The sequence below is a fragment of the Melanerpes formicivorus genome, unplaced genomic scaffold (genome assembly GCF_026170545.1).
Source record: "Melanerpes formicivorus ecotype bairdi unplaced genomic scaffold, bMelFor1.0.p_v2 SCAF_84, whole genome shotgun sequence".
NCBI lineage: Eukaryota > Metazoa > Chordata > Aves > Piciformes > Picidae > Melanerpes > Melanerpes formicivorus.
Window position 1 is genome coordinate 1,779,857 of NW_027142436.1, and position 14,354 is coordinate 1,794,210.

At 48.6% G+C, this 14,354-nt stretch overlaps 1 protein-coding gene across 6 annotated transcripts in view; it reads right to left on the minus strand.

Moving 5' to 3' along the window:
• Positions 1-8,726: 8,726 nt before the first annotated feature.
• UBR2 (ubiquitin protein ligase E3 component n-recognin 2) overlaps positions 8,727-14,354 on the minus strand; it is an 87,841-nt gene continuing 82,213 nt past the window's right edge. For all 6 annotated transcript variants that reach the window (XM_068165106.1, XM_068165104.1, XM_068165101.1 and 3 more), the window contains 2 exons: positions 12,270-12,371; positions 8,727-10,489 (listed from right to left, as the gene is read on the minus strand). In XM_068165106.1, the coding sequence (XP_068021207.1) occupies positions 10,348-10,489; positions 12,270-12,371 (244 nt within the window). In that variant the 3' untranslated portion in view covers positions 8,727-10,347. The remainder of the gene's footprint in view (positions 10,490-12,269; positions 12,372-14,354) is intronic.

The following is a 14,354-nucleotide window of genomic DNA, read 5'->3' on the forward strand; positions in this document are numbered from 1 at the left end:
AGGAGAGGAGAAGGAGAGGAGAAGGAGAGGAGAAGGAGAGGAGAAGGAGAGGAGAAGGAGAGGAGAAGGAGAGGAGAAGGAGAGGAGAAGGAGAGGAGAAGGAGAGGAGAAGGAGAGGAGAAGGAGAGGAGAAGGAGAGGAGAAGGAGAGGAGAAGGAGAGGAGAAGGAGAGAAGATTAGACCAGACCAGGTTGGAAGAGACCTTTGAGATCATCGAGTCCAACCTATCACCCAACACCATCTGACCAACTAAACCATGGCACCAAGCACCCCATCCAGTCTCTTCCTAAACACCTGCAACAATGGTGACTCCACCACCTCCCTGGGCAGCACATTCCAATGGCCAATGACTCTTTCTATGAAGAACTTCTTCCTAACATCCAGCCTAAACCTCCCCTGGTGCAGCTTGAGATTGTGTCCTCTTGTTCTGGTGCTGGTTGCCTGGGAGAAGAGACCAACCCCCACCTGGCTACAACCTCCCTTCAGGTGAACTCAGCCCAGGAAACCTGAGCTCCAAATGGCCACAGTACAGCTGACTTCTCACAAGCAGACCAGCACTTTGGTACCAAGAAGGAGAAAATGGGGTTGTAGCATGTTGCTTGTGCCACATTCCTCTTTGCACCACACTGGTGACAAGGCACCCCCTAAAGCAAGAAAACAGGCAGGGGTCCTGCTTTGAGTTTCCAGGGCAAAACCCCACAGGACAGAATGTAGGTTACTCACCTCTCTCCCTTCCTCTCCCCCTGTAGGGAAAAGATAGGTGGGGGAAGGTGAAAGGGATAAACAAAGACTTGCAGAGAATTAGAAGCTAAGCAAGTAATGATAACAAGAAAAAAACAAAGAAAGTAGAAGGTATTAAGGGAGAAGAGATGTACAGAGATATGGGGAAAGGGAACAGATACAGATATACAGAAAACCAGATCAGCAATGGATTAGGCCCAACCACATGGCAAACAGCTCCCAGCCAGCAAAACCTCCCCACCAGGCAGGGAAGCAAAGGCAAGAGAGAGCTTGCCGAAGTTCCTGCCCCTTAAATAGAAGGTAGGCAAGAAAGGGAAGGGAATAACATGATCCAGTGCCTCTCCCTGGGGCAGGTTTGCCACCCCCTGAAAGACTAAAATCTTGTCTCTTCTGGTGTGACTCAACTAAGATAAAATCACCTTTGCTGCTTGCCCAGACAATAGCTGCTGTGTATTGGGCAGAGCCACTGGAGGGACTCTCGGGAAGGTGCATAGAGAAGGATTGCTCACCAGACTGCAGCTGCCCTGGAAATAATGGGCAGAGGCCAATCCACACTCTCTGGAATATACACACCTCAAAACTGTGTAAATGATCTGAGCAACTACTGGCTCAGGAGAAGGAAAACACCAGGGAAGGAAAAGACCTGGACAATGCTGCTCTGAAGAAAAGCAGAGAGAATACCAGGAGACAACAATGACAGAGACATCACCATGCAGCCTGGAAGAAGCAGGGCAGGAGGAAGCCTCTCTCCGTGTTGAAAGTTCCGCCTGCTGAGACTCATGGAGCTGAGGAGGCTGCTCAGAGGACCACAGCTCTTCTACAGCCAAAGCTACAGCATCCCTCCTCTACAGACTCAAACTGTCTTGGAGAGTGAGGGGTGTGGTAATACAATTCCTTTCCTCTTCTCTCTCTCTCCCTCTCTGTTTTCTCTCTCTCTCCTTCTGATCCATCCACTTGATTTGTGTAATAAATAGCCTCAGGGGCTGTTGATATTTTGGCCTCCTTTGTGCCTCTCATTTCATAACACAGGAATATTCAAAAGAACTGAGTCTCTTTCCCTCTCCAGACCGAGACACACCCACTGGGTTTGAGTGCCCCCTTAGGCTCCAGCAGTTAACCCTTAAGCCACAAGCAGCCTTACCTAAGATATAGGAAAGGTGAAGCAGGATATGGAGGCAAATTATGGCACCACAGCTACTGCTGAATCCTGGTGGGTACAAAAGACCTTTCCAAAAGTCAACTTGCCATCACCAATCAAGTGGCATGTAGGGAGGACCCAGCAGCTATTGCTTGTGTCCTCTGTAAGACATAGTGCTGGCCAGACCACTTGGACACACACATCTGGTGGATGTGGGGAGGCCTGTGGATGTAATCTACCTGGACTTCAGCACGGCCTTTGACACCATCCCCCATAGCAAACTCCTGGCCAAGCTGTCAGCCCCTAGCTTGGACAGCAGCACTATGAGCTGGGTTAGGAACTGGCTGGAGGCTGAGCCCAGAGAGTGGTGGTGAATGGTGCCACAGCCAGCTGGCAGCCAGGCACCAGTGGTGTGCCCCAGGGATCAGTGCTGGGCCCTGTGCTCTCTAACATCTTCATTGATGATCTGGATGAGGGCATTGAGTCCATCAGCAGTAAATTTGCAGATGACACCAAGCTGGGGGCAGGAGTTGATCTGCTGGAGGGTAGAGAGGCTCTGCAGAGGGACCTCGACAGGCTGGACAGAGGGGCAGAGTCCAAGGGCAGGAGATTGAACACATCCAAGTGCCAGGTTCTGCACATAGGCCACAGCAACCCCAGGAAGTGCTACAGGCTGGGGTCAGAGTGGCTGGAGAGCAGCCAGGCAGAGAGGGACCTGGGGGTACTGATTGATGGCAGGCTGAACATGAGCCTGCAGTGTGCCCAGGCAGCCAAGAAGGCCAATGGCATCCTGGCCTGCATCAGGAACAGTGTGGCCAGCAGGAGCAGGGAGGTCATTCTGCCCCTGTACACTGCACTGGTTAGGCCACACCTTGAGTGCTGTGTCCAGTTCTGGGCCCCTCAGTTTAGGAAGGAGGTTGAGTTGCTGGAGCATGTCCAGAGAAGGGCAACGAAGTTGGTGAGGGGTTTGGAACACAGCCCTGTGAGGAGAGACTGAGGGAGCTGGGGTTGCTTAGCCTGGAGAGGAGGAGACTCAGGGGTGACCTTCTTGCTCTCTAGAACTACCTGAAGTGAGGTTGTAGACAGGCTGATGATGGTCTCTTCTCCCAGGCAGCCAGCACCAGAACAAGAGGACACAGTCTCAGGCTGTGCCAGGGGAGGTTTAGGTTGGATGTTAGGAAGAAGTTCTACACAGAGAGAGTGATTGCCCATTGGAATGGGCTGCCCAGGGAGGTGGTGGAGTCACCATCACTGGAGGTGTTCAGGAGGAGACTTGATGGGGTGCTTGGTGCCATGGATTAGTTGTTTAGGTGGTGTTGGATGATAGGTTGGACACAATGATCTTGAAGGTCTCTTCCAACCTGGTCTGGTCTGGTCTATTCTATTCTATTCTAACCTTCTCTATGCAGGATCAAGTGGGACTCAGGGCCCCTCAGTTTAAGAAGGACATCGAAACACTTGAAGGTGTCCAGAGAAGGGCAACAAGGCTGGGGAGAGGCCTTGAGCACAGCCCTGTGAGGAGAGGCTGAGGGAGCTGGGGTTGTTTAACCTGGAGAAGAGGAGGCTCAGGGGTGACCTCATTGCCCTCTACAACTACCTGAAGGGAGGTTGTAGCCAGGAAGGGCTTAGCCTCTTTTCCCAGGCAACCAGCACCAGAACAAGGGGACACAGTCTCAAGCTGCGCCAGGGGAGGTTCAGACTCGAGGTGAGGAGGAAGTTCTTCACCGAGCGAGTCGTTCATCATTGGAATGGGTTGCCCAGGGAGGTGGTTGAGTCATCGTTCCTGGAGGCGTTCAAGAGGAGATTGGACGTGGCACTTGGTGCCATGGTCTAGTCATGGGGTCTGTGTTGATAGGTTGGACTCCATGATCCTTGAGGTCCTTTCCAACCTAAGTGATACTGTGATACTCTGATACTGTAACTCTCATCATCAGGAGGTGAGGAAGTGAACAGCTAATGACAGAGAACTGGATGCCTGCCTTAGAAAATTTTCCCTTACTGCCAGTTATGATGAGCATCATCCTACTCTCACCCAGATGCAGGACTGGCTATATAATGCTGCTGGCTCCCCAAAACCAGAGCAGAGTGCTCTATGAAAATATGAAGTTCAGAAAACCCACAGAAGCCCCAAGTTTATCAACCCAAATAGCTCTTGCTCTTACACCTCCCTGTCCTGGTCAGACACAAGACAGTTCAACTCTTCTAGTTGAAAGGCTTCTTCATAACCAAAAGCTGCTGTAAAGCCACTTTCCCTGTACAATAGGTGTCCTGCTCTAGAAAATTCTAATGCAATTGCAGAAAACATTCTTACAGGTAACCTGGGGAGGTGTAGATGAGAGAGATTGTAAAGTGGACAGAAACCTGGCTGGATGCTCAGGCTCAGAGGGCAGCAATGAACAATTGGGCCAGTTACATGTGGCATTCCCCAGGAGGCTCATATTCAAGCCAAAACTATTTAATACTGTCATCTGTGACTGATAGAACCATCATCCCAACAATGAAAACATGGAGCCAGTACTTCTCACCAATGATGATTCCTAGGAAGGTGCACAGGGCAGAAGAGAGGCAGACTGCTCACTCAGGACTCCACTGTGAAGAGATCTGAGATGCAACTCTTGTGCAGTTTCATCTCCCAGAAAGGAGAACAGCTGGGATTTGGTGCTGAAGGTATCACAGTATCATTCAGGGTTGGAAGGGACCACAAGGATCATCTAGTTCCAACCCTCCTGCCATGGGCAGGGACACCCCACACTAGATCAGCCTGGCCAGAGCCTCATCCAGCCTGGGCTTAAACACCTCCAGGGACAGGGCCTCGACCACCTCCCTGGACAACCCATTCCAGGGCTTCACCACTCTCATGGGGAAGAACTTCCTCCTCCCCTCCAGCCTCAATCTCCCCACCTCCAGCTTCATTCCATTCCCCCTAGTCCTATCACTACCTGAGATCCTGGGCAGTCCCTCCCCAGCCTTCCTGTAGCCCCCTTCAGATACTGGAAGGCCACAATGAGGTCACCTGGGAGCCTTCTCTTCTCCAGACTGAACAGCCCCAACTCCTTCAGCCTGTCCTCACAGGAGAGGTGCTCCAGCCCTCTGCTCATCCTCCTGGCCCTTCTCTGGACACCTTCCAGCACCTCCACATCCCTCTTGTAATAGGGGCTCCAGACCTGGAGGCAGTACTCCAGGTGGGGTCTCCCCAGAGCTGAGCAGAGGGGTAGAATCACCTCCCTTGCCCTGCTGGCCACACTTCTCCTGATGCAGCCCAGGATCTGGTTGGCTTTGGGGGCTGCAAGTGCACACTGAGAGCTCCTGTTGAGCTTTTTGTATCTTTTGTATCTGTACAGCAGGTCAAGCATCCAACTTCTCCTCTACACATTCAGCTCAAGAAAATCATCACAAGGTTAGAGTTTCTAAACAAAACACTGAGGTCCACTAGCAGAAAATGAAATGCACTTAAAATGAGACACCAGGGCTGGAGTGCAAGAGCTGGTAGGGCTTGATATCAAATGTGAAAGCACAGAAGAGGGGCTGTGTAGCTGCAGGAGCAATGCCACTGTCCATTTATGTTAACTGCACTGTGCAGCAACAGACTGAACCCTTCAGGCCAGGTTGTCCCCACTGCTAGAATGGAAAATGAGGCCTGAATTTACCTTTAGACATCAGCACGAAGACTTGCTGGTGGGACACAGAAGGAAGTTGTATGGAAGTGGGGGAGAGCTGAAGATGTAAAAAGGTTCAGAATACAGGAGCACTTCACCTCAGCCAACAGTAACCTTACAGATGAAGTACTTGGAGAGCTGGGGGGAGCACTGGCTTCTTGGCACGAGTCAGAAGGCATCAGGTGTGCCCTTGCTTGTATACTTCAAGAGTGAGAGCGAGCCTCCTATGGCGCAGTGTAACTCTGAAGAAGAGAATGACAATAACCCTTCACCCATGGGAAGCTCAAGCCTCAAGCCCTCACAAAATGCAACCCACAGTCCTTTGAACAGACCATGAGACCTTTGGGTGAAGGGCAGGAAAGGTTTAGCCGACTGAAGCAAGTGACACTAATAATATAATCATCTTACATTTACAGCCAAGGAACTGCAGGTGTTGCACATCCAAGCATTTCTGTTAGCTTGTGATTAACAAGGTGACACAGTAGGAGAAACAAGCTCAGCAAAACAACATTTGAGAAAGCACTTACTGACTGCTGGGACCCAAAGCATTCACTGGGTGCATTCAGCTTGGTTTGGAGATCTGTTAGAGCCGTTTCTGGTTTGGGGATTTGGGGTTGGGGTTGCTTTTGCTGTTTGCTTTTTGGTTGGCTGGTTGGAGGGGTGTTGTTAATTTGTTTTGTTTGATTGAGTTTGGTTTTTCTCCCTCCAAACACATAACACAGTCTAGATTGTACACATAATCCATAAATATTAAAGTTACAGCCAACTTTTTACAGATATTCTTTCCCTGATACTGAAACTGAGAAGGGCAACAAGGCTGGGGAGAGGCCTTGAGCACAGCCCTGTGAGGAGAGGCTGAGGGAGCTGGGGTTGCTTAGCCTGGAGAAGAGGAGGCTCAGGGGAGACCTTCTTGTTCTCTACAACTAGCTAAAGGGTGGTTGTAGCCAGGAAGGGGTTGGTCTCTTCTCCCAGGCAGCCAGCACCAGAACAAGAGGACACAGTCTCAAGCTGTGCCAGGGGAGATTTAGGCTGGAGGTGAGGAGAAAGTTCTTCACTGAGCGAGTCATTCGCCATTGGAATGTGCTGCCCAGGGAGGTGGTGGAGTCCCCATCCCTGGAGGCGTTCAAGAGGGGATTGGACGTGGCACTTGGTGCCGTGGTCTAGTCATGAGGTATCACAGTGTCACCAAGGTTGGAAGGGACCTCAAAGATCATCGAGTCCAACCTGTCACCACAGACCTCATGACTAGACCACGGCACCAAGTGCCACATCCAATCCCCTCTTGAACGCCTCCAGGGATGGGGACTCCACCACCTCCCTGGGCAGCACATTCCAATGGCGAATGACTCGCTCAGTGAAGAACTTTCTCCTCACCTCCAGCCTAAATCTCCCCTGGCACAGCTTGAGACTGTGTCCTCTTGTTCTGGTGCTGGCTGCCTGGGAGAAGAGACCAACCCCTTCCTGGCTACAACCTCCCTTCAGGTAGTTGTAGAGAGCAATGAGGTCTCCTCTGAGCCTCCTCTTCTCCAGGCTAAGCAACCCCAGCTCTCTCAGCCTCTCCTCACAGGGCTGTGCTCCAGACCCCTCCCCAGCTTTGTTGCCCTTCTCTGGACACCTTCAAGTGTCTCAATGTCCTTCTTAAACTGAGGGGCCCAGAACTGGACACAGGACTCAAGGTGTGGCCTAACCAATACAGAGTACAGGGGCACAATGACTTCCCTGCTCCTGCTGGCCACACTCTTCCTGATGCAGGCCAGGATGCCATTGGCCTTCTTGGCCACCTGGGTACTCTGCTGGCTCATGTTTAGGCAGCTGTCAATCAGCACCCCCAGGTCCCTCTCTGTTTGGCAGCTCTCAGCCACTCTGACCCCAGCCTGTAGCTCTGCATGGGGTTGCTGTGGCCAAAGTGCAGCACCTGGCACTTCAACTTGTTGAATGCCATCCTGTTGGACTCTGTCCAGTCTGTTGAGGTCCCTCTGCAGAGCCTCTCCACCCTAACTGACCAACATCTGCTCCCAGCTTGGTGTCATCTGCAAATTTGCTGATGACTGACTCAATGCCCTCATCCAGATCATCAATGAAGATGTTAAAGAGCACAGGGCCCAGCACTGATCCCTGGGGCACACCACTGGTGCTTGGCTGCCAGCTGGCTGTGGCACCATTCACCACCACTCTCTGGGCTCAGCCTCCAGCCAGTTCCTAACCCAGCTCAGAGTGCTGCTGTCCAAGCCAGGTGCTGACAGCTTAGCCAGCACTGTGCTGTGGGGGACAGTGCCAAAGGCCTTGCTGAAGTCCAGATAGATCACATCCACAGGCCTCTCCACATCCACCAGGCCTGATCACCAACCTGATCATAGAAGGAGACCAGGTTGGAGAGGCAGGACCTGCCCTTCCTAAATCCATGCTGGCTGGGCCTGAGCCCTTGGCCATCCTTCAGGTGCGCAGTGATTGCCGCCCAGGTGTTGGGTGACAGGTTGGACTTGATGATCCTTGAGGTCTCTTCCAACCTTATTGATTCTCTGATTCTAAGCAAGACTCACTGCAAAGCAACAGCAATGTCACCAAAAGAAGTGTGATTTCCAAGCAGCACACAGAGAAATTTCTTTCTGTATCAACCGGCTTAAGTAGTGAGGGGCAGAGATGAAGGAATAGAGTGGAGTAGAGTAGAGTAGAGTAGAGTAGAGTAGAGTAGAGTAGAGTAGAGTAGAGTAGAATAGAATAGAATAGAATAGACCAGACCAGGTTGGAAGAGACCTTCAAGATCATCGTGTCCAACCTATCATCCAACACCACCCAACCAACTAAACCATGCAACCAAGCACCCCATCAAGTCTCCTCCTGAACACCTCCAGTGATGGTGACTTCACCACCTCCCTGGGCAGCCCATTCCAATGGGCAATCACTCTCTCTGTGTAGAACTTCCTCCTGACTTCCAGCCTAAACCTCCCCTGGCGCAGCTTGAGACTATGTCCTCTTGTTCTGGTGCTGGTTGCCTGGGAGAAGAGACCAACCTCTGCCTGTCTACAACCACCCTTCAGGGAGTTGTAGAGAGTGATAAGGTCACCCCTGAGCCTGAGTTGTAGAGAGCAACAATGTCATTTTTCCCTGCAACTTCTGCATGCCTCTCAGTAGCTAGAGAGAGCAACAGAGAAGTGATGGAGTCTGACAGGTACCAGAGACAGAGTAGCCTGTGCTGTTTGCAAGAACAGGAAATCACCGTTGGCCAAGTTTCTTTATTTCGTACTTCACATCCTCACTCAATACTGGTACTGAAGGGTTGAAAAATTGTCCTGTACACCATCAATATACAAAATCATCTGAAGCATTAATCTGTAAAAATAGAAACAGTTAGGTCAGTGTATCTGAAGACCTGGCTGCCAGGGCAGTGAAGGGACTGCTCATCTGGGCTGAAGATGTAGTCAGGACGCGAGGCTTAACTAGCAGAACCACAGCTTACTACGGGAACAGAACAGCTACATTCAGATGGTACTACTTTGCCAGAAGATAGGAGAGAGAAAGGTAATGGATTTTATTTTAAATCAGTAAGCATAATGTCACCTTTTAGAGACACCTTGGTGGTCTAATTACATACAACTAGAAAATGCATTGCCCTCAGGCACCCTCATATCAAGTGCAAATCTGCGCAGTTACAGAATATATTTATAAAATATACTATATGCAAACATCTTTACAGAGCTTTCATTCAAGCCAGAGAGGAAATATACTTGATGAGACAACGGGGGAGGGGGGAGAAATCACTGCAAAAACGTGGGCAATGTGACTATGGCCCTTGAAAGCCAGAGGAAACCGCTCAGTTCATCAGCAACAAAAGGGAGGTGGGATTTGCACCTTTTGAAGTCGGCCGTTAACGAAAGGGAAGGAAACCTCCTCTGTGCTTCTGCAAATGAACACAACATCAGCTTTCATGGCATCTCACCTCTTGGCATGATCTTCAAATGTCCTCTAAAGCACAAGGTCAACCCTGGGATACCAACAGCCACTCATGGAATTGGGAGTGAAAGGGTTTCCCAGCTGAAGTCAAATTACAAACTACATCACCCTAAGGAGCGCAATGCTCTGGGGAAAGAAAGCTTTACAGCAAATCGTTTGACTTGTAAAGCTAGTGTTAGGTCTCTGTGTTAAAAAAACAACTGAAAGCAAGAAAGCTGCAGGAGTACAAGTGACAAAAATCAGTTTAGGGAACACCAAGTGAAAGAGTGAATCACCCACTGATGCACAGGAACATCCATTTGCTACATCATTTGCTTCCTCGCTTCATTCCTCCGCGTGTCCGCACAGCTGAAGTGTTCAAATGCAGAGTAATAAATAAAACGGCTCAGATTACTAGCAAGGGGCCAAACACAACCAGGATTGTGCTCTAGCTAGTTTCTGTTTCAGCAGTCTTTTCTCTCTGACAGTTCATAAGGAAACAAAAAAAAACCCCCAAACCAGACAATAAATCCTAGTCAGACTTCCAAAAAGAGTCCTTCTTGATCGGTTTTGTCAGGAACTCAAGTTCACTTGCTCAGGTTTATAACACAAGACATGGCTGTGAAGGAAGCACAGTGCAAATTAGATGAACTAATAAAACTCACCTACAGAGAAAGAAGATTACTTGATTAATGTTAAGTGGTGTCTTTAGGAAATATACTGGAAAACAAAGTTTAAATAACAGCACTGGGGGTGTGTTTTATTGTTGGTTTGGGTTGGGTTTCTCCTCAGCCTTTTCTTGTTTTTCCCCTAATCCCTCCTTTGAAAATCCTACTGGGTTACAAAAATCTTAACAGAGTTCCAGTCTTCAGTGGGGAACCATTATAAATGCTGCCAGTCAATGCCAACTAGTGTCTGATTTGCTTCCTGTGCATGTCCAATTTCTTCTGTGATACTGTGCTGCTGCCAGAGCTTTTGAATCTTTTTGAATCGTTCTCTGCACAGGTGTAAGGGATTCCCACGTCTGAAAAGGAAACAACAGCTCATCAGAGACCATAAAATACTGCAGCTGAGCACAAACACTCACGTGAAACAGGAAATGTTAGATAACCCTTGAATGCTCTTCTTGTCAGAACAAACCTGGTCTGGTCTGGTCTATTCTATTCTACTCTATTCTATATCAACAGGCATTTGGAGTAGTAAACCTGAGTGCTACTTTGTCTGGACTCCTGCACTTACTGTCCAACAGCACTGCTCCAGCTGTTGGGAATCTCATGCATAAGCACAGAAGTCTAAACTTAGGTTTTCAGCAACCCTTTCATGGTGACCCAGTTCATATTCTGAGACTGTGACCAGTTTCAGAAGTAGCAAGCATTAACAGATACAGAAGCACTATCAAGTCCCCAAACTATTCTCATAGGAACCAGAGACAGGAGATAGAATAGAATAGAATAGAATTAGAATAGAATAGAATAGAATTAGAATAGAATTAGAATAGAATAAGAATAGAATAGAACAGAATAGAATAGAACAGAATAGAATAGAACAGAATAAGAATAGAACAAGAATAGAACAGAACAGAACAGAACAGAACAGAACAGAACAGAACAGAACAGAATAGAATAGAATTAACCAGGTTGGAAAAGACCTTTGAGATCATCAAGTCCAACCTATCACCCAACACCATCTAATCAACTAAACCAGTGCACCAAGTATCAGAGTATCACCAAGGTTGGAAGAGACCTCAAAGATCATCGAGTCCAACCTGTCACCACAGACCTCATGACTAGACCATGGCACCAAGTGCCACATCCAACCCCCTCTTGAACACCTCCAGGGATGGGGACTCCACCACCTCCCTGGGCAGCACATTCCAATGGCTAACAACTCTCTCAGGGAAGAACTTTCTCCTCACCTCCAGCCTAAACTTCCCCTGGTGCAGTTTGATACTGTGTCCTCTTGTTCTGGTGCTCTAGCAACCAGCACCAGAACAAGAGGACACAATCTCAAGCTGCATCAGCCAGTCTCTTCTTAAATACTTCCAGTGAAGATGACTCCACCATGTCCCTGAGCAGCACATTCCAAGGGCCAATCTCTCTTTCCCTGAAGAACTTCTTCCTAACATCCAGCCTGAACCTCCCCTGGTGCAGCTTGAGACTATGTCCTCTTGTTCCGGTGCTGGCTGCCTGGGAGAAGAGACCAACCTCTGCCTGTCTACAACCTCCCTTCAGGGAGTTGTAGATGGCAAGCAGGTCTCTCCTGAGCCTCCTCTTCTCCAGGCTAAGCAACCCCAGCTCCCTCATGAAGTACTGCCACATTTCATCAAATTATCTCCCAGCATTTTCACTTGCTATTAAATTAGCACAGATTCTACAAATAAATGCTCTATGTACAAACAGTATTTTCAGTCTTGGTTTCTAAGGAATTTCACAGATGTTAAAATGATGTAAGCCTTCACACCTCAAGACAACTGTTTACAACCTGGGGAAGCTCTTCTGTTAAATATTTTCAACCTCAAAAACACACATTAGTGTTATGATGTTTGTAGGCATCAGATCCACCAGCAGGATCAAAATACAACATTGCCTCTAAATGTGACAGAAAGTGTACTGTATCACAGCATCACCAAGGTTGGCAGAGACCTCTAAGATCATCCAGTCCAACCTGTCACCACAGACCTCATGACAAGACCATGGCACCAAGTGCCACATCCAATCCCCTCTTGAACACCCTCCAGGAACAGTGACTCCAGCAGATAGTTTTAGAATTTCTCTCTTCACCATACCTGTATTTTAAATATTTACCTGAGTCCCTGGTCAGTCTCTCCATAGTCATCAAGGTAAGGAGGAGGATAAAAGCAGCCCTTTGTTTTTCCAGCTAAAAATAGCACCTGGCATTCTCGTACTCTAGAAAGAGATGCAGAGGAGATTTTAGGCATTGATTTTCAGGCAGTTTCTCCTGTTTTCATAGGCACTGCTTTCCCAGTTCTCACCTACTTCCATTTTGTATCATCTACATGTACAGGTGTTCAAAAGGCACTTCTGGTGGGTTCTGTTTGGTTGACTGTTTGAGTCTTCTTGTTTTGTTTTGATTTGGGGATTTTAGTTTCACAGTATCACAGTATCGCTAATGTTGGAAGAGACCTCGAGGATCATCGAGTCCAACCTGTCACCACAGACCTCAGGACTAGACCATGGCACCAAGTGCCACATCCAATCCCTTCTTGAACATCTCCAGGGATGGTGACTCTACCACCTCCCTGGGCAGCACATTCCAATGGCTAACAACTCTCTCAGTGAAGAACTTTCTCCTCGCCTTGAGCCTAAACTTCCCCTGGTGCAGCTTGAGACTGTGTGCTCTTGTTTTGGTGCTGCTTGCCTGGGAGAAGAGACCAACCCCCACCTGGCTACAACCACCTTTCAGATTGTATTGGGCTGAACTGAGGTGGAGTTAATTCTCCTCACAGCATCATTCTAGTGCTGTGTTTTTGCAGCAGTAGTTGATAACACCGCAGTGTGTTGGCTACAGCTGAATTCAGTATCCGAGCTGTGTCCTTTCAGCATTTCCCTGCCCCAAGAGTACATTGAGAGGTGGGCAAGATCTTGGGAGGGGACAGGACTGAGCCTGCTGACTCAGACTGGCCAACGAGGTCTTCCATACCATATGACATCAGCTCAGGTGTAAGAAGGAAGTGAAAGAAGGAAGTGGGGGGATTCATCCATGGCGCCTATCCTCCTAAGGAACCACCAAGCTTAGAGAGCCCTGCTGCCCGAGACTGACCACCGTCCTGCTGATGGGAAGCAGAGACCAACATCTCTCTCTCTGCTTTCTTTTGCTTCTGCATGGTCTATCTGCTGTTTGCTTATTAGTGTTATTAAATTGCTCCTATCTTATCCCTGGCTTCTGTTATATTTTCTTTCCCTTCTTCCCCTGTTCACTTAAGAATGGGAATGATAGAGCGGCTTGGTGGGCATCTGGCCTCCAGGCCAGAGCCAAACCACCACACAGGTAGTTGTAGAGTTGTAGATCTTACTCTGTTATAAACCCTTGGTAGCAGTTAAAAAAAGTAGTTTCATGCCCTATTATTTGCAGTCTGTGTGAAACACCAGGCATAGCCACAGCAAGGAAATAAAACCTTTGCCAAAGAGAAACCAGAACATATCTAACCTTTCCTTGTATGCTGGAAGACAGCTGGGTGGTTATGTTTTCAACAGCAAAGAAGCAATCAAGGTTTTACCTTCATTGTTTTGGAATAGTCAAATGCAAACAAATGTAGAGAGAATAAATTCACTTTTAAATGAAATTCAGACTCCTTTCATACTTTATCTTCAAAGAAACAATCTCTGAACCTCATACTAAAGTATAAGGAGGGTGAATACACTCTAGTTTTTGGGCAACCATGTTATTAACAAACCACTGCCTGTAAAAACCACTCCTGCAATCCCATTTATAGAACCACTCATTTCATGTGTACACACATGTGGTAGTTTAGGCTGGGTGCCTCCTGCTGCTACCACACAAGATACACCTTTGCTGCCCTGGGTGTCCAGCCCAGTGGTGGACACAGGAAGCTGCCTATGTCATTCCCATAATATCCTGCTCCCTATAAATCCATCTGCAAGGTCTCAGACTTCCTCTTTCTTCCCTTGCTGCTCCCATGGGAGATGCTCCCTATCTGGTAATGGAAGAGGAGTTATCTCAAGGCCTCTTGGGCCTGGCTAGGCCTAATGCCAGGAGGAGAAGGGGGAAGGGCAATCTCAGATCTGGCCAGCTGAGACTAGCCTAACAGTGGAGGGGGGGAAGAAAGAGCCCTGGGGGTTTTGGGTGTACCCTCAGGTAGGGAAAAGGGGAATGCTGGGAGGCTTCTGGGTATGCTTTGGGATCTCCTT